The sequence below is a fragment of the Triticum dicoccoides genome, chromosome 4A, assembly GCF_002162155.2.
Source record: "Triticum dicoccoides isolate Atlit2015 ecotype Zavitan chromosome 4A, WEW_v2.0, whole genome shotgun sequence".
NCBI classification, from domain to species: Eukaryota; Viridiplantae; Streptophyta; class Magnoliopsida; order Poales; family Poaceae; genus Triticum; species Triticum dicoccoides.
In genome coordinates this window covers 8871032-8896541 of record NC_041386.1, presented here as the reverse complement: position 1 = coordinate 8896541, position 25510 = coordinate 8871032, and the positions used below count along the sequence as shown (strand labels likewise).

At 47.0% G+C, this 25510-nt stretch overlaps 2 protein-coding genes across 2 annotated transcripts; both read left to right on the top strand.

Moving 5' to 3' along the window:
• Positions 1 to 14101: 14101 nt before the first annotated feature.
• On the top strand, positions 14102 to 19250 carry LOC119284583 (polyadenylate-binding protein RBP47B'-like). Its single transcript, XM_037563713.1, has 8 exons — positions 14102 to 14337; positions 15268 to 15751; positions 16036 to 16112; positions 16193 to 16323; positions 17071 to 17167; positions 17476 to 17619; positions 18375 to 18475; positions 18875 to 19250. Exons 1-8 carry the CDS (start codon positions 14212 to 14214, stop codon positions 18963 to 18965), a joined length of 1251 nt encoding a protein of 416 aa, XP_037419610.1. The 5' UTR covers positions 14102 to 14211; the 3' UTR covers positions 18966 to 19250.
• Positions 19251 to 22116: 2866 nt separating this feature from the next.
• On the top strand, positions 22117 to 25313 carry LOC119284582. The gene is made up of 5 exons (XM_037563712.1): positions 22117 to 22499; positions 22889 to 23462; positions 23544 to 23663; positions 23746 to 23926; positions 24842 to 25313. Exons 1-5 carry the CDS (start codon positions 22337 to 22339, stop codon positions 24998 to 25000), a joined length of 1197 nt encoding a protein of 398 aa, XP_037419609.1. The 5' UTR covers positions 22117 to 22336; the 3' UTR covers positions 25001 to 25313.
• Positions 25314 to 25510: the final 197 nt, after the last annotated feature.

Here is a 25510-nt window from a genome sequence, read left to right as displayed (position 1 = left end):
GCCTTCTTCCTCCTCTGATCATCTGCTCCTGCACACTTGAGCTCTAGCGCCCAAGTCCTCACTTCCATCTCAACCTTCTCCAACCATGTCCGGAGCGGGAGGCAAGTGGATGGGACATCAAGAAACTGAGGAGAGCCGGATACCTGCACGACGACATCGCGCACCGGCTCCCAGATGAGGGACAGCTCATCCCCACCCCCGAGCCCCATGAGAGGGTGGTATTCCTCACCCATTTCCTCCACGGACTAGGATTCCCTCTCCATCCCTTTGTCGGGGGGCTCATGTTTTATTACGGCCTGGATTTCCATGATCTAGCCCCAAACTTCATCCTCAACATCTCGGCGTTTATCGTCGTGTGCGAGGCCTTCCTCCGCATCAAGCCCCACTTCGGCTTATGGCTGAAGACCTTCAATGTCAAGCCGAAGGTAGTGAGCGGCCGCCAGGCGGAGTGCGGAGGCGCCATGGTGGGCAAGATGCCCAACATCACATGGCTCGAGGGCACCTTCATGGACACCATAAAGGGGTGGCAATCGGGGTGGTTCTATATCACCGAGCCGCGCGACCCCGCACGGGTAGCGGCCCCCGAGTTCCGATCTGGCATCCCCATGCGGCTCACCTCCTAGAAAGAGAAGGGCCTGTCCTGGGGTAATTCAAAAGAGCTGACCGGACTCCAGTCATGTATTCAGAACATGGTGGGTAAGAAGCTCAAGCTTGTCAACATAGTCCAGGTTATGCTCGTTCGCCGGATACTCCCGTGCCAACAACGGGAGTTTACCTTGTGGGAGTTCAATCCGGTGCAGCACTGAACTCTGAACAGGCTCTTCGACACGACTCATGAAGATGCCTGGAGGGTGCTATTCAAGGGCGCCGCGGTCCCTCCCCCCATTACTGAGGATCGCGGATTCAGCGCGAAGCGCCACGCCAGTGCGGTAAGTTGTTTTACCTCTTACAGGATGTTATATATATATATATATATATATATATATATATATATATATATATATATATATATATATATATATATATATTGGCTCTATGCGGGATCTAAACTCCCGTGCCGTTAACAGGACTGGCAGAAGATGGCCGGACAGATCGACTGTCCGGCTCCCTTGCCCGAAGGCCCCGCAGACGCTCTTCTGACGAAGATGCTGACTCCGGCCCCTTATAAGGTGCCGAAGAAGACCAAGAAGGCCAAGGGAGCTCGAAAGAGTTCCCGACGCCAGGCGTCGTCGGACTCATTGTCCGATGACTCTACGGCTCACTCTTCCCCCGAAGACGAGGAAGAGGAAGAAGAGGCTCCCCCACCGACAGGGGGAGACAAGAAAAGGAAGGCCACCCCAACAGGGGAGGCCAAAGGGTCCAAGAAGGGAAGGACGCTCCTTCCGGACAGCTCTACTGCCGCCGACGAAAGTGAAGACGAGTGGTTGCCCAGGGGCAAGCCCCAGGGGAGATCGTAAGTGTTCGGATACCAAAGTAACCCATAGGATTCCTTTGTTGTGTTGCTTTCCCTAACGCCAAACTCAATTGTGTAGGCTGCCCCGAGCCAATATCGAGGTATACTCGGACGGCTCCCTGGGTGCGTCGAACATGGATAGCGATCCAGTCCCGATGGCCACCTCCCCTCATCCAGCCGACGACACCGAGGTGCTGTCTCAAGAGGCATCGGATCGAGGGGGGACGGTCCCGGAGGCACCGCAAGGCGACCTTCCGGACTCTGGGAGCCGAGGGGACGAGGTCCCCGAGAGCTCCGAGTTCGGCCCTCAGCCGAACACCGCGCCGGACCCTCCAACGGCCCCGAGCTCGGGTAGGCGGTCCCCTTCTAAGGAGGGTGAGACGCCTGTGCCGGTGACCTCTGTCCATCCAGAGGTGTCGGACACTATGTTGGAAGCGCTTTGCAGCGCTTCCATCAAGGAGGAGCACCGCACTATCATGAGTGCGGTGATCCAGAAGGTTCAGTCCGCCAAGAGCGGATTGACTGAAGCCCGTACTAGCCTTCTAACAGGCTTCGAGGTAAGTGTTTTAAAATGTAGTAGAAATATTACCGCATAGACAGTAGCCCCTGATGCTTTGTTCGGTGTTCACAAAGAAAAGCCGAACATAGGATCAAATAATATCGCAGGAGTCTAATATAAGTATGTCAATATGCATATGCAGGTTTCGCTGCTGGCGTCCGCCGCACTGACTGCGGAGGTCTCCATACTGAAGGAGGCCCTCGAGGGGTCCCAGAAAGAGCTCGGCCTTGCTAAGAGGCAGCTTGAGGAGAACAAGGGTAAGTAATACCCCGTCTGTAGATGAGAAAAATGACGCGATTGCTAAATGACAGGATCATTGTATGTTTGCCAGGGGCCACGGCCGAGGTGGCGACCCTGAAGCAAGCGTTGTCCCAGGCCGAAGAAAAGGCGGCCCAGGAGCGCACTGAGCGAGAGAGGCACGAGGCTCGGGTGGGCGAGGTGCAGCAAGAGCTCCAGGCTCTCGTGACAAAGCACGAGGCATTGGAGCTTGACTTGAAGACGCGAGATTCTGAGCTTGCTGCGGCCCGTGAGAGCGCGAAGAGTGCCAAGGCCGAGGCCCAGAAGGCCCTTCAGGAGATCGACGCGATGAAGAAGATAGCGGCGGGTAAGGCTTTCTATATGCAAAGCAAGCATGTAAAAGTAATTTACCGATTACTTACCCGAATCCGGAGCTCTTCAGGAGTATTCGCAGATTTGCCCCGCAGTGTGTCTGATGCTGCACAATTTTATCAGGCCGAGGATGGAAGCTCGATGGAGAAGCTGTTTTGGTCTCAGTATGCTGAGGCCGAACATCCAGTGCCGATGAGTGACCAGCTGAAGTAGATGGCCGAGCTACATAAGGCGGCCGATCAGGCCATGAAGGGCTTCATAGTCCGGTTGTGGCCTGGCGATGCCCTTCCAAACAGCTTCTTTGGCCTGGTGAGGCGGCTTGTAGATGCCTGCCCACGGCTGGAGGTCGTCAAGCGATCCGTCTGCATTGAAGGTGCACGCCGGGCCTTTGCCCGTGTAAAAACACAGTGGGTCAAGCTAGACGCCGTGAAGCTGATCAAGGAGGGGCCGCCGGAGGGTAAGGAGCACCGCCACCCCGAGATGTACTACGAGGGTGTTCTGCCGGGCGCCCGTCTTATCGCGGATGAGTGTTCGCAAAATGTAATGTTTGAATGAGACTTGCTCGTTTTTTATCCTGTGAGATGAAAACTTGTTTCATATGCGCTATGCAACGCTTGTGTGAATTTAAAATATTACCTTATGTTTGGTTGTTTATCCAATTTGAGAGATGGCTAGTCCTCGGCTTCTGCCCCCGTACCATGAGTGCTGGGGTGTTCGGGATAAACCTGAGCACTCTTGTTCCCATGTTTGGGTCCTTCGAGGGAGGTGCTCAGCACAACGAACAAGGCAACCGGACTAATAATGCTTTATCACTCTCACTTAGCCATAGAATTCTATAATTTTAAATTTCGGCGAAGCCCCTGGTATTCGGAAGGCCGAATTCGGGGCGCGATACATGCCTGTAAGCCGGACGGAGCCGACCCCTCGCCCTAAGCGGCATAAGTCTTTAGGGACTCGAAAAACCTCGCCGAACAGCGACCTGTCTCTCGCCTTATCATGACAGTCAGTTTTAGCTTTCTCTACTGAGGTGCTCGGCCCGGCAGAACCGGGGCACAATTGCAGTAGTTCTCCTAGCGCTACCTTAGCCGATAGAGCGGAACGTAAGGTACCAAAACATAGGAGCCAGGCAAAACCCAACATTTGACCAAAGACATGATTCGGAGCTGATGCATATAATGCTATAAGTTTGGGGTGCCGCACTTGTGAAAGTGTTTGGACTTCTCACACCATATTGTGAGTATGTAAGCCCATGGTGCATTGGCCGTACCAGAGTGTACGGTTGCTAGGAGTCATTAATGAACACATAGGTATGTATACACATAACAAAAATGCGATAATAGTCATAATGTCATGCATTGTATATTAAAAAATTGCATTACAGCAGAGTGATACATATAGTGTAATGAGCAAAAGAGTAGGACTATGTCCCTTCCAAGGGCGAGCTGAGGAATTATATGAAATCTGTAATCCACCTGGGAATTCCGTAGTTGTCGGCCTCCTTGGTTGCTGTATCATGTGTTCGACAATAGAGCTGCCGGACAGTGTTTCCAGAGATTGAAGTCCTGAAAGAAAAAGAAAAATAACCAAACGGGAAGCCCCTGGTGCGGTTTAGGCCGCGTTTTGGGGCGTGCCATAGTTGTGCCTCCCCTTCCCCATCTGTGCCCATGGTATTTTTAATGCATAATTATGTACGCGCGGCACGAACAACGTCGTTGGGCTGGGATTGAGGTGGCCGTCGTATTGCTACGCGAGCTCAGATCGCGCTAGGCGGTCTATTTGCCGATTGCCCCGAGCGCGCTTGAAGGTGTCCGGGCTTTGAAACGCTGAACTGGTAGATTGCCTTGAGAGGCTGCTTTGCGCTTCTGCTGCGAGGGCCGCGGTGTGCTCCTCTGTTCGGAGAGAGCGCTCTGTGTTTCCATTGACTGTAATAACTTCGCGAGGTCCTGGCATCTTAAGCTTGAGGTATGCATAATGTGGTACCGCATTGAATCTAGCGAATGCGGTTCGTCCGAGCAGCGCGTGATAACCACTGCGGATCGGGACTATATCGAAGATTAACTCTTCGCTTCAGAAGTTATCCGGGATCCGAAGACCACTTCCAGTGAAATTGAGCCTGTGTAGTGGGCCTCTACGCCTGGAATGACACCTTTAAAGGTCGTCTTTGTGAGTTTGATCCTTGAGAGGTCTATACCCGTTTTGCGCATTGTGTCCTGATAAAGCAGGTTCAGGCTGCTTCCGCCATCCATGAGGACTCGAGTGAGGTGAAATCCGTCGATAAGTGGGTCTAAGACCAGTGCGGCGAATCCACCGTGATGGATACTAGTGGGGTGGTCCCTGCGATCGAAGGTGATCGGACAGGAGGACCAAGGGTTGAACTTCGGGGCGACTGGCTCCAGCGCATATACGTCCCTGAGCGCACGCTTCCGCTCCCTCTTGGGGATGTGGGTTGCGTATATCATGTTCATCGTCCGCACTTGCGGGGGAAACCTCTTCTGTCGTCCGATGTGCGGCTGCTGGGGTTCTTCCTCGTCCTCGCTATGCGGCCCCTTGTCCTTGTTTTTAGTGATTAACTTGCCGGCCTAGGGGTGGAAAGTGGTAGCGGATAATCCGAAATATCCGATATTCGTATTTGAGAAAATGCCTATTCGTATCCGAAACATCCGCATCCGAACCAAAATGGAAATGGAAATTATCTGTATCCGAAATTATTGAACAAATAAAAAATAAAATATGGTAGGAGATTTTGACACAAATATGGATATGGAAGTGGATATATCCGTATCCGAATAAGATTCTGGGAGGTAATTTTTAAAATTCTAGGCCCAATATTCCAATTATCCAACATAAAAGCCAAATAAGTGGTCAAATTTTACTCTTTATATGATTAAACTTATAAATTATTATGCACTACAATAGTATTTATTCATAAACCTAATTATCATTGACTTATTGTATGTCACAAGTTGGTTATTTTACGTCACATAGCTATCGACTAATTTACTTAAGCAATATGTTGATATTATTCGTATCCGTTCCAAATCAAGAAAATATCCGATACGTATCCGTATTCGAATAATATCCGAGCCGCATCCGTATCCGATAACATCCGTATTCGTTTTGAAAATATGAAAATGGAAGTGGTAAGAGCACTATCCGATCCGCATCCGATCCGTTTCCACCCCTATGTCGGCCTGCTTGAACACCCAACAATCCCTGTTGGTGTGATTGGCTGGCTTGTCTGGGGTGCCGTGTATTTGACACGAGCGATCGAGTATACTGTCCAAGCTGGACGGACCCGGCGTACTTTGTTTGAATGCCTTTTTCCACTGATCGGGTTCAGAGCCTTAGAATCTGGCGTTAACTGCTGTATCCTTAGTACTTTCGCCGTTAATGCGGCGCTTATGCTTGTTGCGACGTGACCTGCTGTTGCCGTCCCTGGTATCTGAGGTACCATGGTTCTTTGATATGTTGTTACTGCGAGCCAACCAGTTGTCTTCTCCCGCACAAAAGCGGGTCATGAGCGTCGTGAGGGCTGCCATAGATTTCGGCTTTTCCTGACCAAGGTGCCGGGCTAGCCACTCGTCTCGGATGTTGTGCTTGAAAGCCGCTAAGGCCTCCGCATCCGTACAGTCGATGATTTGGTTTTTCTTTGTAAGGAACCGAGTCCAGAATTGTCTGGCCGACTTTTCTGGCTGCTGAATTATGTGGCTCAAGTCATCGGCGTCTGGTGGTCGCACGTAAGTGCCCTGAAAGTTGTCGAGGAATGCGGCTTCCAGATCTTCCCAATAGCTAATGGAGTCCGCTGGCAAGCTATTAAGCCAATGTCGTGCTGGTCCTTTGAGTTTTAGTGGGAGGTACTTGATGGCATGTAAGTCATCACCGCGGGCCATGTGGATGTGGAGGAAGAAGTCCTCAATCCATACCGCGGGATCTGTTGTGCCGTCGTATGATTCAATGTTTACAGGTTTGAAACCTTCTGGGAATTGATGTTCCATTACTTCATCTGTGAAGCATAAGGGGTGTGTGGCGCCTCTGTATTGGGCTATATCGCGACGCAGCTCGTATGGGTCCTGCCCGCTGTGTTCGGCCCGGCCAGATTTGCTTTTACTGTATCCGGCATGACGTTTACCGTCTCGTAGAGTGGTGCGCCCTCGTGATCCGTAGATCGATCTTGAATGCTTTCCTTTGTCCTCCAATATGTCTCGCAGGTCTGGCGTATCTCCCCATGCCTTTTTATTTGGATGGCGTTGGGGTGGAGGCTGAGCTTTCGGCGGGAATGCCTCTCTATCGCGGCCACGAGGTGGCCGATTAGCCGTATCATACGCTTCTTCCTCCAGTCGGGGTAGTAACCTGCGCCTTGGGTAACTCTTGGAGGGACGCTCGAGTTTATATTCCTCGGCTGCGAGGACTTCAGTCCATTTGTCAGCTAGCAGATCTTGATCAGCTTGAAGCTGCTGCTGCTTTTTCTTCAGGCTATTTGCCGTGGCTATAAGCCTGCGCTTGAAGCGCTCTTGTTCGAGGATCCTCTGGTACGACGAATTCATCGTCGCCGAGGCTTGCCTTGTCTTCGGAGGGGGGCATGTAATTGTCATCCTCCTCCTCTCCGCCAGCCGCTCTCTTAGGAGAGCTGGCTCCTTCATCCTCCTGATCTAACTCTTGCTGGAGGGGGTTTTCGTTGTCTTCGGCGCTATCCGGAGTGTTATTATCTCCTGTGCCGGTATCACCACTTTTGCTTTGGCGGGACTTAGAGCGGTGCCGCTGACGTCAGCGCTTGGGTTGCTTCTTGGAGGGGTCAACCTCCGCTATCTCGTCGCCGTTGCCTTCATTGGGTGTATCCACCATGTATATGTCATATGATGAGGTGGCTTTCCAGTGCCCTATAGGTGCTGGTTCATGTTCGTCTCCTACATCATCGTCCATACCGTCGATGTCTTCGGAGTCGGAGTCGAGCATGTCGGTTAAATCATCGACAGTGGCTACAAAGTGGGTGGTGGGTGGGCGTCGAATTTCTTCGTCGTCCATATCCCAGTCCTGTTGGCCATGATCCGGCCAGGGCTCTCCTGGCAAAGAAAGAGACCTTAGTGAATTTAGAATGTCGCCGAAGGGCGAGTGCTGAAAGATATCCGTAGCGGTGAATTCCATGATCGGCGCCCAGTCGGATTCGATTGGCAGGGGCACGGATGGTTCGGGGTCCGGAGGAGAGTCCGGCACCTTGGAGTCACGGGCTGCGTCGAGGATTATGCTGGTGTTTGGCTCGATCGCCGTTGAGACTGCAGCCCGTGAGGCGGTGTCTAGCCACCCGTCCTCGATTGGTGCAGCTGGCTCCGAGCTAAGGGTCGGAGCTGATGCGGGTGCGGCCTCTGGGGTACCGTCCGATGTCAGAGCTAGGTCATACCCATCGCGACAGTGCGGCGCGTCCGACTGTGGCTCGAATCCGTCAAAGATCAAGTCCCCACGGATGTTGGCTGTGTAATTCATACTTCCAAATCTGACCTGATGGCCAGGGGCGTAGCTTTCAATCTGCTCCTGATGGCCAGGGGCGAATTAGCCCGCAGTGCAAAGCCGCCGAATACGAAGATCTGTCCGGGGAGAAAAGTCTCACCCTAGACCGCATCACTATCGATGATAGTAGGATCCATCAGGCCTAACAGCGACGACACAGAGGAACTCTCAATAAAAGCACCAATGTCGGTGTCAAAACCGGCGGATCTCGGGTAGGGGGTCCCGAACTATGTGTCTAGGCCGGATGGTAACATGAGGCAAGGGACGCGAAGTTTTACCCAGGTTTGGGCCCTCTTGATGGAGGTAAAAACCCTACGTCCTGGTTGATTAATATTGAAGATATGGGTGTTACAAGAGTATATCTACCACGAGATCAGAGAGGCTAAACCCTAGAAGCTAGCCTACGGTATGATTGTATGTTGTGATTGTTGTCCTATGGACTAAAGCCCTCCGGTTTATATAGACACCGGAGAGGGTTAGGGTTACACAAGGTCGGTTACAAAGGAGGAGATATGCATATACGTATTGCCTAGCTTGCCTTCCACGCCAAGTAGAGTTCCATCCGGACACGAGACGAAGTCTTCAATCTTGTATCTTCATAGTCTAACAGTCCGACCAATGGAGATAGTCCGGCTGTCCGGAGACCCCCTAATCCAGGACTCCCTCAGTGTCCCTCAGGATAAAGTGGTTCCTGAGTCATTTTACCTCCTCTAGTTGCAATTCTACCAGCAAAGTCATGCATATTATGATTCATTTCATCAAGCAATTCCTTTTGAGATTTAGTAACTTGTTCTAACTGGGTTTGAACCATAGAAGCATGTTTTCCAACACCTCTAACATCATTTGATATTCGAAATAACAAGTCACTCAAGCGAGCAATCATATCAGAATTGTATTTCAATTGTTTTGTAACATTTGCATTGAAGTGATCTTGTTTCCTAATGTAGTTTTCAAACTCATAAAGGCATTGACTAGGATGCATATTGTGAGGATTGTCATTATCATTAAACTTCATAAGAGAATTTACCTCTACCACCTTAGGCATTGGTGGTGTATTAAGCCCATGTATTTCTTCAATAGGAGGTAAAATTTTAACATCCTCGGCTTTAATACCTTTTTCCTTCACAGATTTCTTTGCCTCTTGCATATCTTCGGGACCGAGATATAATATACCCCTCTTCTTCGGAGTGGGTTTAGGCGGTGGTTTAGGAAGAGGCCAATCATCATAGTTTTTCAATATGTTATTCAATATTTCTTTAGCTTGTCCAACAGCTCGTTCCCTGAAAACACAACCAGCACAACTATCTAGGAAGTCCCTAGAAGCATCGGTTAGTCCATTATAGAAGATATCAAGTATTTCATTTTTCTTAAGAGGATGATCAGGCAAAGCATTAAGTAGCTGGCAAAGCCTCCCCCAAGCTTGTGGGAGACTCTCTTCTTTAGTTTGCACAAAGTTAAATATTTCCTGTAAGGCAGCTTGTTTCATATGAGCAGGAAAATATTTTTCAGAGAAGTAATATATCATGTCCTGGGGACTACGCACACAACCAGGAGCAAGAGTATTGTACCAAGCTTTAACATCACCCTTTAATGAGAAAGGAAATAATTTGAGAATAAAGTAATAGCGGGTTTTCTCATCATGAGTAAAAAGGGTGGCTATGTCATTCAACTTAGTAAGATGTGCTACAACAGTTTCAGTTTCATAACCATGAAAAGGATCAGATTCAACCAGAGTAATTAACTTTGGGTCGATAGAGAATTCATAATCCTTGTCATCAATAAAGATAGGTGAAGTAGCAAACTTAGGATCACATTTCATTCTAGCATTCAGATATTTTTCTTTATACTTGCGTAATAATTTCTCTAGATCATCTCTATCATTGCAAGCAAGAATATCTCTAGTTGCTTCTTCACTCATAACATAACCTTCCGGTACCTTAGGCAATTCATATCTAGGATGTCTAGATCTAGCAGGTGTTTTAGGAGATTCGGTTTCAAGCTCATCATCAGATTCAACGACATCATGTTGTATAACTCCAGCAATTTGTTTATCAAGAAATTCACCAAGTGGCACATCATCATTATCAAGCAAGGAACTAGCATCATCATAAGCATCATTCATAGAAGAAGTAGCATCATCAATAACTTGCGACATATCAGAATTAATAGCATATGGTGGTGTTGCAAGTTTACTCATAACATAAGGTGCATCTAAAGCAGAACTGGATGGCAGTTCCTTACCTCCCCTCGTTCTTGAGGGAAATATCTTAGTCTTTGGATCCTTTAGATTCTTCATAGTGATAATATGATAATAATCCCAAGTGACTCAACAAATATAGCTATGCTCCCCGACAATGGCGCCAGAAAAAGGTCTTGATAACCCACAAGTATAGCGGATAACAACAGTTTTCAAGGGTAGAGTATTCAACCCAAATTTATAGATTCGACACGAGGGGAGCCAAAGAATATTTGAAGGTATTAGCAGCTGAGTTGTCAATTCAACCACACCTAGAGATTAATTATCTGCAGCAAGTAATTAGTAGCATAGTAATTTGATAGTTTTGATAGTAGTGACAGCAGCAATAGTAACAGTAACAGTGATAACAGTAATTTTGTAGCAAGCGTAACAGTGATGATAGCAGTAGTAACTTAGCAAGATCAATAAGGAAAAATTCGTAGGCATTGGATCGATGACTTGTTGGATGATATTCATCATGAGATAGTTATAACCTAGGGCGGTACGACACTAGCTCCAGTTCATCGATATAATGTAGGCGTGTATTCCGTAAATAGTCATACGTGCTTTATTAAAAGAACTTGCATGGCATCTTTTTTCCTACCCTCCCGTGACAGTGGGGTCCATATTGAAAACTAAGGGATATTAAGGCCTCCTTTTAATAGAGAACCGGAACAAAGCATTAACACATAGTGAATACATGAACTCCTCAAACTACGGTCATCACCAGGAGTGGGCCCGGTTGTTGTCACTCCGGGGTTTCCGGATCATAACCATAGTAGGTGACTATAATTAACTTGCAAGATTGGATCTAAACATGGATATAATGATGAATTTATAAACGGTTCAGATCTGAAATCATGGCACCCAAGCCCAAAGTGACAAGCATTAAGCATGGCAAAGTCATAGCAACATCAATCTAAGAACATAGTGGATATCAGGGATCAAGCCCTAACAAAACTAACTCGATTTACATGATGAATCTCATCCAACTCCTCACCGACCAGCGAGCCTACGAAGGAATTACTCACTCCCGATGGGGAGCATCATGGAATTGGCGATGGAGATGGGTTGGTGATGACGAAGAACGAAGATCCCCCTCCCGGAGCCCTAAACGGACTCCAGATCTGCCCTCCCGAGGAAGAACAGGGCTTGGCGGCGGCTCCTTCTCGTGGATCGTGGTAATTCTTTCTTCTTGATTTTTTTTCCAGAAATATGTGAATTTATAGTATCCAGGGGTCGTCGGTGGGGCCACCAGATGGGTACAACCCACCTGGGCGCGCCAGGAGAGGGGGACGCGCCCTGGTGGGTTGTGCCCACCCAGGGGCCCCTATCCGGTAGGTCTTGGCTCCAGAAATTCTTATTATTGATATAAAAATTCCTCAAAAAGTTTCATTATATTCTGAGAACTTTTATTTCTGCACAAAAACAACACCACGGTAGTTCTGCTGAAAACAGCGTCGGTCCGGGGTAAATTTCATTCAAATCATGCAAATTAGATTCCAAAATAAGAGGAAAATCATGAGAAAAAGTATATGCGTTGGAGACGTATCAGTCACATTGCTTGCAAGGCTTATAGTGATGTGCATTACCGAGAGGGCCCAGAGATACCTCTTTGATACTCGGAGTGACAAATCCTAATCTCGATCTGTGCCAACTCAACAAACACCATCGGAGACACCTATAGAGCATATTTATAATCACCCAATTATGTTGTGACGTTTGATGGCACACAAAGTGTTCCTCCGGTATTCGGGAGTTGCATAATCTCATAGTCAGAGGAATATGTATAAGTCATGAAGAAAGCAATAGCAATAAAAACTAAACAATCATTATGCTAAGCTAACGGATGGGTCTTGTCCATCACATCATTCTCTAATGATGTGATCCCGTTTATCAAATGACAACACATGTCTATGGTCAGGAAACTTAACCATCTTTGATTAACGAGCTAGTCAAGTAGAGGCATACTAGGGACACTTTGTTTTGTCTATGTATTCACACATGTATCAAGTTTCTGGTTAATACAATTCTAGCGTAAATAATAAACATTTATCTTGATACAAGAAAATATAAATAACATCTTTATTATTGCCTTTAGGACATATTTCCTTCATGTTTATGATATACTCCATCGGGTCCTTTTTAGTTTGCATATAAGTTTAGTCGAAAGTCAAAGTATCTCTAGTTTGACCAAACTAATATAGAAAAAATTATCAATATTCACAATACCAAATCAATATAATTAGATTCATGATGGAATGCAGTTTCACGTTATATATTTTTGGTATTGTAGATGTCGATATTTTTTATATAAATTTTGTCAAACTTTACAAAGTTTGACTTGACACAAATCTAATATGCGGAATAAAAAGTATAGGAGGGAGTATCTGCAAATAAGGATGACCAAATGTGACATTTGAAAGCATATTTTCAGTGTCATTTGTTTTTTAATCTTCCTAAGCCCATTTTTCATTGTCCTACCAGGAAGAGACAAGTACACCTTCATCCTTGCTTCTTTCTTTCTCATGGCCAATGTTCTCAGTCAGATTTTCGACTACACCCGGTGACTAGTTATTTTTATCACAATAATTATACCAAATCCCACCTCAACATATGTCTTATTGCTCCTAGCTCCTAAAAAACCACCATGGTTGAACTAAACAAACAAGTGACCACCGCGGTCGCCTACAAATAACAGTGTGTGCAACTAGTATTGATCACATTGACCCCCTTTTTGTCATCTTAAAAGAAAACAATCCTAAACCCCTTGCAACAAAGTAACACAACTCATCCCCTAGAAACTATTCACACTACCACAAGTCCTCAAATTCATCACACACTATGTGAATGCCGACTAAAAACTTTTAATTGCTTAACACCTTATCTTTGTATGAGATTAACCAAAAACCTTATCCCAAATCCAACCGCACCCAAAAATCCTAGTAAAGGCAGGTCCTACAAAAATTGTGGCCAAAGAAAAAGAACGCTGACGTAAAAACCCTAATCTCATCGTGAGATCATCACTTAAGAGATCAAAAAGGGCATACCAAAGGTCGGGACTGGTTTTTTCCGTCGGGCTTGCAGCAAGGTGCGAGAGTGACATCATGCAACAACCTCGCCGGTGATGGAGATGACTGTGCACCACCTGAATTTGCCCTGCGCGGAATGCTTTGATCATCGACATTGATCATTAATTTTCGCTTTCGCCTCCTTGTCTCCCTCGATTTTGAGCACCAAATCGACATGAAGTGAGGGTATAAATGCGTCCCTGCGAACTATAAGCGGTGTTTGTGCAAAAAATATTTCAACACGGCGAATCTATATTTCGTTGTCAGCAATGTTACATGACAACTTATCTAAATAGTTAGCCGTGTGCCACTTATGATGAAATACCATAGTCAAGTGAGCCCAAGACTGCTAATTGTAACTTAAACCACCTCAGTGACCATTTTTAGGTACATTGAAATCTAGTGACAAAGTGAAAGATTCCACAAGTACAGAATACAATGACCATTGTACTTTACTGTTTCTTCAATGGCACCAACTCAGTTTTTTGTTTTGTTTTGAGGAAACCAGCTCAGCTTGTGACCTGGGCCACCTGGCCCGCCCAGAGAGATAGAAGATGAAGCCTTCTAGTACTACTAATTCTTGAAGGCCCAGTCCATAGAGGCCCGTCATCCGAGAAGGCCCAAGGGCTCCTATTAGACGTGAAAAGCAGGCGATGGGAACCACCGAGACAGGCCAGGACCCCGTACCCCCGACCAGACACCACACCACCGCCCTCTCGCCGCCGCGCCTCCGACCCAAGCCAAGCCACACCGCCCGCCGTCGCAGGCAGCGGCCGCTCCGATGATGATGGCGGGGCCGTACCACCAGCCGACCACCCTGGAGGAGGTCCGCACGCTCTGGATCGGCGACCTCCAGTACTGGGCCGACGAGAACTACCTCTACGGCTGCTTCGCGCACACCGGCGAGGTAGGTTTCCATCCCATCAGCTATGTCGGTACCTCGCTAGGTCTCGGTGCTCGTGCCCGACTCGGTGATTTGCCGCTGCTCTGGCTGTGCTGAAGGAGCGATTGCTTCGCTATTTAGGTGAATTTGGGCGTATTTGGTTGTGGCATCTATCCTGTTTTCGAGTTTTGATAGGTTTAGGGTTCCGAAGTGGCCGTTGTTCTGGAATTGGCTGTAGCTATGGTTCTGTGTGGATAGACGCTTCATCGTACTAGAATTAGCAAATTTGTTTGAAGTAGCGACATGGTTGATATTCTGAATCGAAGCGGTTGCTGGAGCCTCATGTAGTCCTGTGCAGTTCAAGTGATGTACCGAGGTGATTGTTTGTTATGCCTAATGGGGAGGTCAATTTCTTAGTGGGCAGCATAGATTTGTTGAAGTTTCTCATCCATATACTAGTAAGTTGCTTGTTTTCCTGGCTAGGGTAACATGTTCATCTTCACATCACTGATTTTTTATTTGTGGTATCTCCTTCGGGTGGATTCTTCATAGCTCAGAATTCTGATGCCTTAGTTTCTTCGTAAGCCCTAGGTGTTTGTTTGCAGCAAGCCAGCAATTCTGTCGAATGTTGTGTTTCAGTAAAAGTCCCAACAAAGTTTTGTACCTTCACATCCTTGTAGGAATCAATGTATTAAGTGTTACATTGTTGGACGTGTGATCCATGCTGTCCCTCTTCTGGACTTCATTTGGAACAGAGCTGATGATAAAATTTAGTATTTTATTTGCATGCCATGTTTGCAGCTCTTTACTGTGTCACACTGATTTCAGTTGCTGTAGTCTTTCAAACGTCCGTTTTATACTTTTATGGCCAGCGTTGTTCTTCTACTGTTGAGTATTCAGGATTACCTTTTGCACTCGTAGTACTAATAGGGCTGTGATTGTTTGGGGATGCAGGTACAATCTGTGAAATTAATACGCAACAAATTATCTGGTCTTCCAGAAGGCTATGGATTCATTGAATTCATTTCACACGAAGCTGCTGAGAAAGTTCTACAGGCTTATAATGGCGCACAAATGCCTGGAACTGAGCATACATTCAGATTGAACTGGGCATCGTTCAGCTCTGGTGAGAAGCGTCCGGATGCAGGGCCTGACCATTCAATTTTTGTAGGAGACTTGGCACCTGATGTCACAGATTACTTACTACAAGAGACTTTCCGAGTGAACTATTCATCTGTTAGGGGGGCCAAGGTTGTCACAGATCCAAATACTGGGAGATCTAAAGGATATGGATTTGTAAAGTTTGCAGATGAAAATGAGAAGACCCGTGCAATGTCAGAAATGAATGGTGTGTATTGCTCAACAAGACCTATGCGGATAAGTGCTGCAATTCCTAAGAAATCATCTGGATCTCAGCTTCAGTATGGAGCTGCTAAAGGTAATGATTATCTGTAACCTACTATTTGGTGTTCCCATTCAACACAGTACTACTTGATGTTGTTGATTATAATCAAATATGGTCATAAGGCACTTCGATTGACGCATGGGCTCATATGATTTGTCTCTTATTAGTGCTAATAAAACAAAGATCCGTCTGTAATGGGACACTGCAATGATTCATCAATATTGTAAGGCAACACAGCAACTATTACAAGTAGATCTTCATTAAAAGAGGTACTTCCATTGATATGTTTTAACTGTCTTTTTATGTTTCATATGTAGCCATGTACCCAGCAACAGCTTATGCAATTCCGCAGGCCCAAACAGTTCTACCAGATAGTGATCTTACAAACACTACGGTAAGAATCCTTATCATATTGCTTGGTGTTTCCTCTGTTGGACTGTTTGTTATGTCATTTACATTGGAATGCATCTGCAGATATTTATTGGTAACTTGGACCCAAATGTGACAGAAGAGGAGCTGAGGCAGATTTGTGTGCAGTTTGGGGAGCTTATATATGTAAAAATTCCAGTTGGTAAAGGATGTGGATTTGTACAATATGCATCTAGGTGAGTCTTTTAAGTAAACAAATGATACTTGTTTTATTCCTTGAACTATAAATTACAAGAACAAAGCATGCATTTCTCAGTAGGCACTGCCCAACATGCAGGATTTACAAATTGGCAATGCCTCGTGTGTCTGTGTCTGTGTGTTTGCTTCCTTTCAATTTTTAGATTGCATTGCCATCATAGGTGAAGCACAAAAAGGTGTAATTCTATCATCTGTAGTCTATTTTGTCTTTTTGTGCAATCATATGCAAATGCAGTGATAGAAAATAATATATCAAGGAGAACCTTGAAAACTATATTTTTATGTGCCTTTATGAACTGAAAACTTAATCCTGTAGAATCTGGAAAAGACTTGTTCAGATATATCAGCAGGACAAAATACTGCATGCCTTATGTCTACTTGTTTCACTAGTACATATTGCATGCAAATTATTAATCTCTATTTATAGCTCAGTAGGGAAAGGCTGCGTACTATAGACCCAAAGTGGTCGGACCCTTCCCTGGACCCTGCGCAAGCGGGAGCTACATGCACTAGGTTGCCCTTTTTTTTATTTATAGCTCAGTAGGGAGGAGCAAATTGATCTTTATTGTCAAGTGTGTATATGCCTATAATGTTCTACAGTGGCTACTTCCTTCTAAAATTTTGACTCTTGGTTATTGCATTTTTTGGCGACTCCTCTTTGTGCCGGCATCTAATGTCCGAATGATGCAAGTATGACGTATTTACCACTAAGATAATCATTTCAGGGCATCAGCTGAGGAGGCTGTGCAGCGTCTTCATGGCACAGTGATTGGTCAACAGGTGGTTAGACTTTCATGGGGCAGAAGTCCTGCCAATAAGCAGGTATATCAGATTTAAATGCTGGTGCCACAAACCTTCATTAAATTTCTAATTTATGAACCTGACATCTAGTAGTATCTCATTCAGATTTTCTAAAATCCACTAGAAGCTTGTTAATTTTGGGTTGTGCAGTGATGAGCATGCTAAAGAAGAATTTTGTTCATTATTAACGGTTTAAATAGATATAATGGTCTTATCCGCATTGTATTGTTCTTGTTCCTAGTCTAATAGATGAAGGGTTAGTTTGTTTGATAATTGTTTCTTATGTTTTAACCTGTTGTAATCTCTTTATCTTCCACAATCATATGCAGGATCAATCAGCAGCCTGGGGTCAGCAGACAGATCCTAATCAATGGAGTGCTTATTATAGCTATGGATATGATCCATATGGGTATCCTCAGGACCCATCATATGCATATGGTGCTTATGCAGGATATGCCCAGTATCCCCAACAGGCAAGGCTTTCAGTCCACTTTGCACTCATGATATTCCCAAGTGTTTTGTACTTGCGCTCTGCAAGAAGCTGTGGATATGGACACCTTAAGCTTGCCATTTTTTAATTTGTGTATTTATTTGTGCGGCATGTCACCATAGAATGCATGTTAATACTTGATACCAATTGTATGGTTTGTTTCTACCAATAGAGACGCTTTTTATGAGCCATATAGTTCACTTCATCATATATTAAATAGATTCAGGAGAAGTTGTTGGGTTGCAGAAAGTATATATTGACTTGCGCCCTATAGCTTTAGGGATATAAGTGTGGAGACCCACTTACTCATTTTGCTTAATTGACTGTTCACTGCCAACATAATTGCTAATTCAGTTTGTACGCATGTCTCTTGCATTTAGTTGTGAAGCCAAGTTACTAGGATGGATCGGTGGGCCAAGCCAACCCTCTTAACTTGCATCCCTAGTCAGCATCATCTTGTAACCAACCATGTTTCATGCTCTGTGGAATAGATATGATTGCTGATGCAGGCACCTGAACAATTTATCATGTGTATCTCGGCAATATAGCTGATAACATATGTTCTTGTTTAGATTTTTTTCTGTCCTAGTTTTGTTCTGTAACCTAGCTGCATGTTTTTTTCTGTCTGTACCATTTCCTGAAAATAGCCAAAATCATCTATGTACCTGCTCCACAACAACAAGGCCATGCATTATTTGCTATATTTGGCTTCCTTTTAACCTTCCTATAATCTTCCAGGTTGAGGGAGCAACCGATATGGCATCAGCAGCTGGCGGCCATGCCCCAGGCATGGAACAAAATGAGGTGTATGATCCAATGAGCTTACCTGACGTCGAGAAGTAAGTACAGTCTTCATCCAACTGCTGTTTTATACTCCCTCCGCTCCTAAATATAAGACTTTCTAGAGATTTCAATACGGACTACATACGGAGCAAAATGAGTGAATCGACACTCTAATATGTCTGTACATCCGTATGAGTCCATATTGAAATCTCTAAAAAGACTTATATTTAGAAAATGGAGGGAGTACTCTTTTTTACGCATTGTTAAAGGAGCATATAGCTCCCAATTTCATTTCATGAAATGAAACTGATAACATAAATCATTCCAGTTTTGAAACTGACCCTCAAAAACTGTAAGGTTCAGCAAGAGGAAAAGAAAACAACCTCAGCCCTGACGATTTATACTGCTGACCTCTATCTATCTAATTGATGCACCTTTTCTTCCTTCCGATCTAGGCTGAATGCTTCATACATGGCGGTTCATGGTAATGCGATGCTAGGACGCCACCTCTGGCTGAAGACCTCACCATTGTCTCAGTCGGCTTGAGCAAAGAGCAACCCATCTATCTATGGCCCATTGCCGCCTTCTTTTCTGAAGATTTTTGAGGCCCCCCTCCGAGAAGGCTGACAGACAGCTTAGCTAGCTTCATATATGTTGCGTCGCATGTACTATGATGTAGGAAACCTCTTTTGTTAGTCCTGTACTGGTTTATCTAAAGTTATTGCCAACGATGCTGCTACCAAGTTTCTGCCATGCAGCATAAGAATGCGTTTTTTTGTATCCTGACCATCTTGTGCCACAGATAAAGGATTAGTTTGGTTCGTGTTCACAGATGTATGCCTGGGAAATATTGCTGCCTGGTGTGGTCATAATCTCAGGTTGTTTTGCTGCCTGGTCAGGCATCGTTGGTTCCGAGGCGTCTGGTAAGGCCTTGTACAATGCTAGGCGCTTATCTGATTTTCTTTTCTTCCGGACGAATGTGTGAAGCGCCTGTCCCTCCAACGCACAAACCGAAGCGTCGACCCCACCGTCTGACCGAACAACGAACCCGCTCTGCCAGCCTGCTACCCACTCAGCTCAGTCCTCATTCAGCTAGCTCTCTACTCTCGAACTCTCCACACCCTTCTGCACAAGACCATCTCTCGTCAGATCCAGCGAGTGGGACAAGACCTGCAGGCCGACCTCCCCCACCCTTAGATGGCAGCCACGGCAAACGGCGGCGTGCGGGCGAAGGAGGCAGCAGCCCGCCTCTTCCTCCATGGAGACGAGGCCGGATGGGATGGCGGCGAGGCTGGCGGATAGGAAGAGGGCGCCGTGTGCACGGAGGAGGAAGCAGCCGCGCCGCATGGTGACGAGGCCGGGCCTCTGGAAACCACCACCTCGCAACCGCTCGAGCATCCACCTCCGGGCCTAGCCGTCCACCACGAACATTGGGCAAAAGAAGTAGAAGGCCATCATCGTGGCAAAATCTGAGTGTGACAAGCGTCCGTGCCAATCTCAACACATAAGAGCAACTTCAACTGGCCGACCCAAAACGGACGGCGTTTTTGTCCGCTCTTTGTCCGTTTGGGTCGGCCGTCCGCCCGCCGTCCGCCCTTTGATCCATTTTCATGACCGCGCACGTTTAACATCGTGCCGTGCCCTGATTTTGACGCTCCAGCCCATCGGAGGCGGCAGCGTCGCCTCGCCATCGCAGAGAAGGACGTGGAAGCCTTGGTGCTGTGGCGAGGAGGCTACCCGCAGGACATCGTCGACGAGCGCCAGTTCTATAAGCAATTGAGATCGGAGAGGGACGCGAGGAGGAGGGAGCGAGCCGCCTATCGGGAGGACAAGCGTTCGCGGAAGCAGGCAGCTCAATTGAAACTGAAGCTACAAGAAACGTTGGGTTGGGACTTTGAAGACGAGCAGCTTGCTGACGCCTACCTTCAAACGTCAGAGGAGGACATTACCGAGTCGGAGTCAGAAAGCGACGAGTAGTGGTCTTTTTTTTATCTGTGTACACTAGAACTATCTATGTATCCATTTTAATTTGAAAAAATGGTCGGCGGCATCGGCGATGTAGCAGACGGGCGAGTGTGTGAATCCAATGTGCCATCGACCAGCGGGCCCGGTGAGGAAAGAGGGCGAGCGCGCGCGCGTCCGTCTTGTGTCCGCGCCGACGCAAATCAGCCTAAAAAATGGGCCGGAAATGGGTCGGCAGGCGGATGAAAGCGGACGCGCGTCCGTTTGGGTCGGCGCGTTGGGCCGATCTTTTTGTCTGCGCCGACCCAAACGAACGCCCGGACGAAATGGGTCGTCCCATTGGAGTTGCTCTAATGTCACGATACATCTGTGGACATGGAACAAACATAAAGACTAATCCGTGAACACGGACCAAACACCACATATAAGGCCTTGTTTGGTTTCAAATAAGTCACAAACTTGGAAGTCGAAAAGTGCAAAAAGTGACTTATTTTGTCAAACAGACCTAACTTATAAGTCATTCCAATTTATAAGTCATAAGTTGCTCCACCCCAACTTAAAACTTATAAGTCATCCCCTTTTGCATGGGTCCCACCACATTTACATTAAAAAACAAAATGGGAAGGTGTGCTCAGGTGACTTATAAGTCATGTGACAACCAAACAGGCATGACTTATAAGTCATTGGTTTTAAGTCACCTGACTTATAAGTCAGGTGACTTATTGGAACCAAACAGGCCCTTAATGATTAGTTTGGTATGTGTCCACGGATTAGTTTGGTCCGAGTCGACAACCATCCATTCTATAATATACAAGGTCACAAACTCAGGTACTGATATAACAACATAAAATTTAATGCATGCTTTGCAAACTATATATGCAGGTATTAAATAAGTTGATATTACGAGAAAACATAAACTAATTTATTATTAATTTTTGATTTAATTATTGTTGGTGGCCTTGTACTCCCTCTGTCACAGTTTAGAAGGCACATTTAAATTTGCGTGCGTTTCACAATAGACAATGTTTAGGGCGCATTGTATTTATTTCTAGTAGCTAATTAGTACTCCGATATATTATTTCTATATGCATAGTGTGAATGCTATTTTTTAGCCCATTTCACAACCAATAGATAACCACCTAGGTTCAAGAGAATTTTCAAACGCGTCTTTTAAACCGTGACGGAGGGAGTATGAATGTGTAATGTACTATCAAACTGTGACCATTAAAAAATACAAAAATCATACCGTACGAGGAACTATGAGACCTGAGGCCAACTACAGTGTATGACCCCGACGTTCATTTTACTTGAATTCTGTCCGTTTGGATAGGGCAATGGGGTCATGTCCAGACCTTTTCTAAGATGCATTGGCTGTGCACTCAACGCGCGGACGCATCTCCGGTATATCCGTTTTACCCCGAGTGAACGCACCCGGACAGGGTCGCGCGCTGGAGTTGGCGTGGGGCGCATTTTGTGACACCGATCGACCCAGGGATCCTCGATGAGCGTGCCCCCGAACGTTCGGATGCGCTTTATTACGGTCGACCGTCCACGTGCTGCGGCAAGGAGCCCGACGCTCCGTCGCTCCCACGGAGGACGAGATCCACGTGGGGCCCGGCGGCCTGGAAGTGCGGCACCGCCGTACCGCCATTATTATTCCAGATGACTGGGCCAGCGACCCCTTCTCCCCCCACCCCAACGGTCGGAAAGAAGAGAATTGGCCGCCCGCGGGCCAACGGCAGGTCAATAGCCAGCGTAACGGCTCACACCGCCCGCAGAAAAGCCAAAGCCCTCCCCGGAGAAGACACACAGACGCAGAGCAGGAGCCAGCCCACCACAGCCGGAGCCACCCCTCCTCCCTCCCCCTCTCCCGCGGACCACATCGAGAACCACAGCGAGACTCACGAGCGCGGGCACGGGCGGGCGGGCGCGCGCCGGCGCGGAGGGGGGAGAGGATGGAGTCCATGGAGCCCATGGACATCGACTGGAGCAGGGTGGTGTCGCGCTTCGTGCGCGACGAGACCTACGAGGGCATCGAGGCGCCGCACTGGGCCGACCTCGCCGACCCCGAGGCCCCCACCGCCGCCGTCGACGACGACGCCTGGTTCTGCCGCCCCGGTACGTACGCCGTCCGTCTCTTCGCTCCCGCTCCCGCTTCCTTCCCCGGCGCCCGCGTCTCCTATTGCTTGGTTGCTCCCCTCTCTCTCCCGCGAGGAGAGGAGAGGAGAGGATCGACACAGCGAGGAGCGAGGCGAACCTGCCTTGCCCGCTGCTGATTGGGTGCCGGGTTCCGTCCGATCGGCCGGTCCAAGAACGGACCCGCCCAGTTCTTGATCCGCGCAGCTTTCCTCTTGATTTGGGGCCTGATTTCGCCCTTCTTCTCTCTGTTCTCCAGAAATCCAGGCCGTGCTCTGCTTTCTGTTCCCGAGAAATTCCCCTTGTTATTGACTTGATTTCCCACGGCGTCCGTCGTCTTGACATCCATTTCCGTGCTGGATCCCCCGCAGATTGCAAGCATCCCAAGACGGCCGACGACTTCCTCGGGCACACCCCCAGCCCCAAGGCCAAGCTGCTGCGGTCAATGTCCGCCATGATGCCCTTCGGCGAGAGGGACGCCAACCTCAGGGACGCCAATAACAATCTGAAGAGACGAGGCGCCGTCGCCGCCGGCGGCGGCGGCACTGCCGCCTTCGCCTCGCCCACCAAGCCCAAGCCGCCGCCCAAGAAGAGGTTCCAGGACGACGCCGAGAACCAGGACCCCGCGCTGACCACGCCGCCCCCGGCGGCTGCCAGGCCGCCGTTCGGCGCGCAGCGGTGGGCCAAGAACGCCAAGGAGGCCATCAAGTCCAGCGCGGAGAAGCGGCCGGACGTCGCTGAGAAGGAGGCGCTGCTCGGCAGGAACCCGGCGCCGAGGCAGCTCAAGAGCACTCTCTCGGCCAGGAACCTCTTCTCCGGGAAGGACATACTTGGCCAGATATCGGATTTGTACAATGACCTCAAGCAGCGGATGGCCGGCGGTGGCGGCAACCAGCAGCCTGTCTCAGAGTCAGAGGCCATGGAGGAAATGAGCCCAAGACCAATGTAATTTTTCTCTCTGAAGCAACGCTGGGGTATCAATTTTGGGTTGGTACTTTCAGCTCATTGACATTCTCATGTGTGCAGGAACAGCAGTGGTGTGGTGGAGAAGGTGGATTGTAGCAGCGGCGGCGGTGGTCGGGTTCTGCCGGACGCAGCGAAGAGGGTGGCGAGGCAAGGAACAGCAGAAAAGAGTCCAAGCCCAATGTAACTTGCTTGTCACTACTTTGCAGAAGCGGCATTAGAGGATTGTAGGTTGAGGTACTGATCATAATGGTGGTTTGTGCAGGAAGGGAAAGAAGATTGGGTTGAAGGTGGAAGCAGGGAAGCCAAGATCACCCTCTGTGTTGAAAGAGGTGAAGGCAACACCGCCTACTCCACAGCGGTTTCCATCCCCCTATGTAAACCGTGTCAAGAGCGTGAAAGCTGCAGGCGCAACATCAAGCTCGCCACTCAAGAAGCCACTGAAGGTGACTTAATCTGGCATGCCAATAATATTGGTTATTGATCTATGTAGTGTTGGTGACTGTTAAACTTGAGAGTGTTTGCTCAGTGAATTTTCAGTATTTGTGGTTTCTACTAGCCTTTGTGAAAATACTCTATTTAAGAACATTCCAATCAGTCGAGCACTTGGCTCTTATCAGAAAATTTAGTGATCTGAATTATCATCAACATAGTTAATGGCTTAGACTCGGTTATAACCCTAAGCTAGAACTTCCCTTCCTCAAATGATATGTTTTTCCATAGGCTAGATATTGCGTACCCGAGTTTGATGCTGATATTGTTCTGTATCGATTTCTGAGTTCAAGATCTTTGAGAACTTCAGTGTCCATGCCTGTCAATAATCAGTGTCTCCTTATTATACATGTTCATAAGCTAAAATAATGTGCATTTTCTTCGTGTTTCCAACATAATTGACACTTCAGTGTAAGTTCCATTGTGCATAACTTGTGGTGTATATTTTGCCCATTCGGTCACTTCATCAGTAGCATGTTTGGTCTCATGTCGTCACTGTGACCTTTCTTAAGGGTGTTCGTTCAGGCATTCTTTTTTGTAAATTAGTGGCATCAGCATATCTGCATATGTGGCACTAATTCCATTGTGCATGACCGTGTACTGTAATTTTGTCAGCGACCCATTTATGATAAATGTTTGGCTCCATTTATACTTCACTTGATCAGTATCCTGTTTATCTCACCTTGTCATCGTGGCCTTTCTTAACGGTGTTCAGGCATTTTTTTCTGCAAATTAGTGGTAATCATTTACTGTTATGGTGAAAGAAAACCTATTGGTCTTCTATTGATGTTGTGAATCCGTAAATAGCATCTCAACACAAGCTAACCATGCATTTTAACTAGTGTTGATATCTACTGCCTTCTCTTCAGGATAAGGTGACGCCTAATAAGGATCAGGAGAACAGCAAAGATGCTAAGAGGCAACCTTTTGGGGTTAAAGATATGAACAACAACAGGGCTTATGAGACCGAAGAGAGCTCCAGTGGCGTGTTTTGGTTCTTGAAGCCCTGCACTTTCCTGGTGGAGTAGCAGCAAAATAATTCAGAGGCTTTAAAGCTACTGCAATTCATGTAGTTAGGATCGATTCTTTGTTTCAGTTTGAAATACCCCCCAGTTCCTCCTATTTGATTGATTCATCTGATGGACATTCTGTCAGGCAAATAAATAGAAAGCATATGTATAGTTACCAGTCAAGTCATACAAGTCGAGATATTAATAATTCCATGAGGACTTCAAGATATAGAGAGATGTTACTGCTCTTCTGCTAATTGGCTGTTTGAGCAAATGTACTGCAGATGATATTATTGTTCAAGATATAGAGAGATGTTACTGTTCTTCTTCATCTTAGTGAATGATATTATCCAATCCCAGTTATCTTACTGAATGCCTTGTTCTGGACTGTTTTCTTGCACTGATACTTAAAAGTCACGGAACCAATACACTTTGAGGCAGATACACAGTTGTTGTAAACCATTGTTGCCAATGGCTCCCTACAAACTTAGTCGACAGATGTAAGCATAGTTCAACATAAGAGGGAGA

What these genes read in the sequence shown, in the direction of transcription:
- LOC119284583 (XM_037563713.1), top strand. Translation starts at nt 14,212, where the DNA reads ATGATGATGGCGGGGCCGTACCACCAGCCGACCACCCTGGAGGAGGTC. An exon ending in TTTGTACAATATGCATCTAG is followed by an intron (nt 16,324 to 17,070) that starts GTGAGTCTTTTA and finishes TAATCATTTCAG; the next exon opens with GGCATCAGCTGAGGAGGCTG. An exon ending in AGCTTACCTGACGTCGAGAA is followed by an intron (nt 18,476 to 18,874) that starts GTAAGTACAGTC and finishes CTTCCGATCTAG; the next exon opens with GCTGAATGCTTCATACATGG.
- LOC119284582 (XM_037563712.1), top strand. Translation starts at nt 22,337, where the DNA reads ATGGAGTCCATGGAGCCCATGGACATCGACTGGAGCAGGGTGGTGTCG. An exon ending in GAAAAGAGTCCAAGCCCAAT is followed by an intron (nt 23,664 to 23,745) that starts GTAACTTGCTTG and finishes TGGTTTGTGCAG; the next exon opens with GAAGGGAAAGAAGATTGGGT. An exon ending in CACTCAAGAAGCCACTGAAG is followed by an intron (nt 23,927 to 24,841) that starts GTGACTTAATCT and finishes CCTTCTCTTCAG; the next exon opens with GATAAGGTGACGCCTAATAA.